At 42.4% G+C, this 5,000-nt stretch overlaps 1 protein-coding gene across 2 annotated transcripts in view; it reads right to left on the reverse strand.

Annotated features, from left to right (window-relative positions):
• Positions 1-1,174: 1,174 nt before the first annotated feature.
• The window catches only part of nbl1 (NBL1, DAN family BMP antagonist), an 8,340-nt gene continuing 4,514 nt past the window's right edge, over positions 1,175-5,000 (reverse strand). The window contains exons 2-5 of one of the 2 annotated variants that reach the window (XM_046874619.1): positions 4,161-4,332; positions 3,911-4,022; positions 1,864-2,226; positions 1,175-1,759 (exon numbers count right to left, since the gene is read on the reverse strand). In XM_046874619.1, coding sequence (XP_046730575.1) covers positions 1,963-2,226; positions 3,911-4,022; positions 4,161-4,324 — 540 coding nt within the window. In that variant the 5' untranslated portion in view covers positions 4,325-4,332 and the 3' untranslated portion in view covers positions 1,175-1,759; positions 1,864-1,962. Of the gene's footprint in view, positions 2,227-3,910; positions 4,023-4,160; positions 4,333-5,000 lie in introns of both variants that reach the window. The other variant, XM_046874620.1, reaches the window with a different exon arrangement.

Below are 5,000 nucleotides of genomic sequence, written 5' to 3' on the forward strand. Positions count from 1 at the left end.
CCAAACTGCTCTCATCCAATTACACCACACTGCTCTCATCCAATCACAGCACACTGCTCTCATCCAATTACACCACACTGCTCTCATCCAATTACAGCACACTGCTCTCATCCAATCACAGCACACTGCTCTGGACAGACAGACTGACAGAAGGACAACAGACAGACAGACAGACCGACAGACAGACAGACAGGGAGAATGTTGGACAAACAGACGGACAGGTGTGTGTAGATTAGGGGATTAATGCCAGTGGAAACAGAAATGCATTATGGGTAAATGAGATTTGCACAATCTGATTTGCTTCTTTCCACAGGAACATAAAAATGTGTTTTTATTATCTACATCCCACAAATCCTGTTGTCTATTTCTCATCAACCATGTGTGTGTGTGTGTGTGTGTGTGTGTGTGTGTGTGTGTGTGAGACTACCCTAAATGTAATTAATTTTGCGCTAGTCTGTCATCTCTGATACACTGAACACATTTTGTTTCCGATCTAACCACACACACACACACACACACACACACACACACACACACACACACACACACACACACACACACACACACACACACACACACACAATCAGACATTAAAAATGAGCAATAATAAATCAATAAAGAACTCTCTCCATTACACACACATATCTAGGATAGTTCGGCCCTCTGCAATTTGCATGTATGTGTGTGTGTGTGTGTGTGTACTTACTGGCTTTGAGCACTAATGGACCTCTGCCATTACAAACACACACACACACACACACACACACACACACACACACACACACACACAGTCACAAAAAATCAGGGCAACACTATTTGCAGTTGGTCCTCATGGTTTCCACGGCAACATTATCATAGTCTGCACCGCTAATGTGACCACACGGCCTTTTCATGTTCAAAGTCAACAATTATCATAAACAATTTACCTTTCACTGCAAGTGTGTGTGTGTGTGTGTGTGTGAGAGAGAGAGAGAGAGAGAGAGAGAGAGAGAGAGAGAGAGTGTGTGTGTGTGGGAGTATGTGTGTGTGAGTCTTGCTGATCTGGAATGTTATGAGCCTGAGCTCTTCGGAAGTTTGGATAAACTCACTCACATTTAATCAGAAAGTTGTGTATCGCTGCTTTAAACCTGAAGCCTGCTGTCCGGTGCTGAAATAAACACACTGAGACATTCAGCAGGGTTTAGCTGTTTATTGTGTTAAAGAGACATACACTCATGACATATAACTTCTATATAATCATGTCAGAAAGAAAGCAAAAGAGAGAGAGAGAGAGAGAGAGAGAGAGTGTGTGTGTGTGTGTGTGTGTGTGTGTGTGTGTGTGTGTGTGTGTGTATTCAGAGAGCAGGGATGTTCTGATTGGTCAGAAGAACAGACAGAGAGTTTTTCAAAAGACCTGGCAACTGAAAGAAAGAAAGAAAGAAAGAAAGAAAGAAAGAAAGAAAGAAAGAAAGAAAGAAAGAAAGAAAGAAAGAAAGAAAGAAAGAGTGCTAATAAAAAAGACAATGAAAGCGAGATAATAAAGTGAGGGATAAATGTGAAAGAAAAAAAGTAATTTTTTAAAAGAGAAATAGAGAAATAAATTAGAAGATTCATTTATGAATTAATTTCTGTAGTGATGTTTTTATTTTTTTAATGAAGATAAAACCAGCAGATATGTGAGAAGCAGAAAACTCCTATTGACTAAAACAGACAAAAATCACTTCACCCTGCAACACACACACACACACACACACACACACACACACACACACACACCACTACTGCATGGAGCATTCCCAGCATCTCTCATCTTTTACACACAAAGACACACACACACAGTGAATGAGTGTGTGTGTATGAGTGTGAGTGTGTGTGTGTGTGTGTGTGTGTGTGTGTGTGTGTGTGTGTGTGTGTGTAAAAGGTGCAGTGAAGGACAGATAAAGAGAGCAAGTGTTCATCCTCCCTCAGCTGTGTGTCTGTGTATCAGACTCGGTCTGTGTGTGTGTCTCCATCTGCAAGTGTGTGTGTGTTGTGTGTGTCGGTGTGCAGCTGTGTGTTGTGTGAGTTGTGTGAGTTGTGTGTGTTGTGTGTGTCAGGATCGAGTGTGTTGTCGGGGCTGTAGAGCTGCAGCAGTGCCCCCTCCTGGCCAAGTTCTTTACTACATGACTGACAGCTACAGTGTAGAATCCTCTCCACCAACTTCTCTACCCGTGGTGCCTCCACACTACCAGGACACTCCAGGGTCACCTACACACACACACACACACACACACACACACACACACACACACACACACACTGACCGGCATGTCTGCAGTAAACACACTCAACATGCATGCTATACTCTCATTACAGTGTTAGAAGCCAGAACCGCACTGTATTCGGAATTCTCTGGATTCTGATTGGTCAAAACGTGTTGATTATAACCGAATGATTGTGCTCATTCTTAAACCTTATCGTTTTTATAATAACGGCCATGACAGTCACATGACAGGATTGAAACATGGCATGGGTGATGCAGTGAAGTTTTCTGTAAGGAGTAGGGGTGGGAGAAAAAATCGATTCACCAAACTATTGCGATTCTTTTTAAAACGATTTTGAGATCGATTTGTCTACCTCAGAATCGATATATATTTAATTATTTTACTTTTCCAGAGAGGTGGTGGGAAGATGTTACCGCTTTTATTCCAACAGAGGGCGAAACGTATTTTGTCGTTGTCCGTATTAGATGACGTATCCGTTTTAAGCTGGTGCGAGAAAGCAAAACTATTGCAAAGTCAGTGGAGCAAACCTCTTTGAGAATTGTTTAACGGATAAAGATCCTGCTTTAGTCACAGACAATGTGTCTAATATGGTTATCGCTGCCCAATTAACCGGCTTTCTCCATATTAAGTGCTACGCGCACACTCATAATCTGTCCTCACAGCGCGCACTGAAGCTGCCCGCTGTCGCGAAGTTACTCGGATGAGTACGACGCATCACAGGATATTTCCATAGAAGTGCTGCAGGACTTCATGTTTTGCAGGAAAAACAAAAGTTACTGGAGCTCCCTGTGCACAAACTTATAACAGACGTTTCAACGAGATGCCATAATAGCTCTCACCTGAGGTGAGGAAGAGAGAGAAGGATATTAGCACCTTGACTGAGTTGGACATTGGAACAGTTTAACGGCACTTTTATTTTATTTCAGAGAGTATTGTTTTTAGTTATTTGTTGCACATTTAAATATTATATTCAAGTTTTTGGTACTTGAAAAGTTTTATGCTTCAAGGTTCTTTATGCTCTATGCTTTAAACAATGAATCGCAATAGCTACAGAATCGCAATATGTATTGAATCGGCACAAAAGTATCGGGATAGTATTGAATCGCCAGATTAGTGAATCGTCCCAGCCCTAGTAAGGAGCATGTGTTTATATTAACTGTAGGGAAGGAGTCTCCAGTGTCAGTGCTCTGTGGTAGTCAGAGGTCAGACATGTTCATGACAGACAAGACACTTTACTGTGAGAATAAAGAAAGACTGAAAGAGAATGTGTGTTTATAGCTGCTATAATGTGAGTAACAGCTGGAAATCACTCGATTCCTGGATTGTGTGTGTGTGTGTGTGTGTGTGTGTGTGTGTGTGTGTGGATTCTGTAACTCACTGCTGCCATCTAGTGATAGGAAATAATTCCACAGTGATGTTGTTTCATGTGGTGTGGTAGTGGTGTTCATGTTGGTGTTGAATTATTCCGGAATCTTTCTCCTAAAAAACACGTAATTCTGTTGTTATGAGCAGTGCATGCCCCGGAAATGAGCTGTAACTATAGCAACAGGTATTATAACATATTAGAAAACAAATCAACACCTCCTGACCAATCAGTGTCGAGAACTCAGCAGTAATGTGTTTATGTGTAATGTATAATATGTGTTATAAAGCAGGTGCAGACTCACCACCTCCCACTGCGTCTGCGCAGGCTTGCACGAGTCACAGTGCACCAGAGACTCAGTGGACTGAGGGAAGGTGTTGGGTACACTGTAACTGAAACACTGTCCCAAACACGCTCTACATACACACACACACACACACACACACTTTACAAAAATCATCTTTTTTCTTAGCCTAAGTGTGATCTCTAATGATGTGTGTGTGTGTGTGTGTGTGTGTGTGTGTGTGTGTGTGTGTGTGTGTGTGTGCACTGACCTGTTTTGGATGGACTGAGACACACACCCCGTGTGCCCCACTATCTGAGTGATGTTCTTGGCCTCACACCAGGCGCTCTTATCAGGGAACAGAGCCAGGCGGTTGATGTGTGCAGGTGGAGCTGCTGAACACACAGCCAACAGGACACAGCCAATCAGCAGCATCGCTGCACCTGGAGGGGGCAGAGTCACAGTGAGACGCTGGTTCCACCTCACACAGCTCACCGATTCCCAGATATACGCACACTATGTGTGTGTGTGTGTGTGTGTGTGTGTGTGTGTGTGTGTGTGCGCCAAGTCAGGGCAAGGACGCATTCCATATTCTTTACAGAGCAATATATGAGGGATGAAGTAATGCTGTGTATGCCCTATTTAGTGCACTACACAGAGTGTGAAATAATACTACAGTGTGTGCTTTATGTAGGTCACTGTATTCACAATGAGCCTGTTAGCTTTTATTATGCTCCTTTTCCCTAAGCAGTGTTTCCCTTTATACTGTTAGAGCTCATAGTTTACAAAATAAGTGCCCTACACCCTCGAGTGCACTACATAACCAACCACTTATCACGATTTACAGCCACTTACCTCTAAGTGCACTTCGGTTTACTTCAGATGAAATAAAATACTGGTTTCTGCACCCTTTCTAGCACACTGCATTTATAACTAAGAGATGTTTGGGCTTTTAACAATTTTCACTTCTTTATTTTTACAACAAGTGCACTGTATAGGGTACAAAAGAGTGCTATAGTGCAATATGTCTGATACAAATTGTAGCTCCTGAACCCTGTGTAGTGAAGTGTAATGGTGTAGTATACTGGAGTGTAGTGTAGCCTAGTCCGGG

The sequence above is a fragment of the Silurus meridionalis genome, chromosome 19 (assembly GCF_014805685.1).
Source record: "Silurus meridionalis isolate SWU-2019-XX chromosome 19, ASM1480568v1, whole genome shotgun sequence".
Lineage (NCBI taxonomy): Eukaryota > Metazoa > Chordata > Actinopteri > Siluriformes > Siluridae > Silurus > Silurus meridionalis.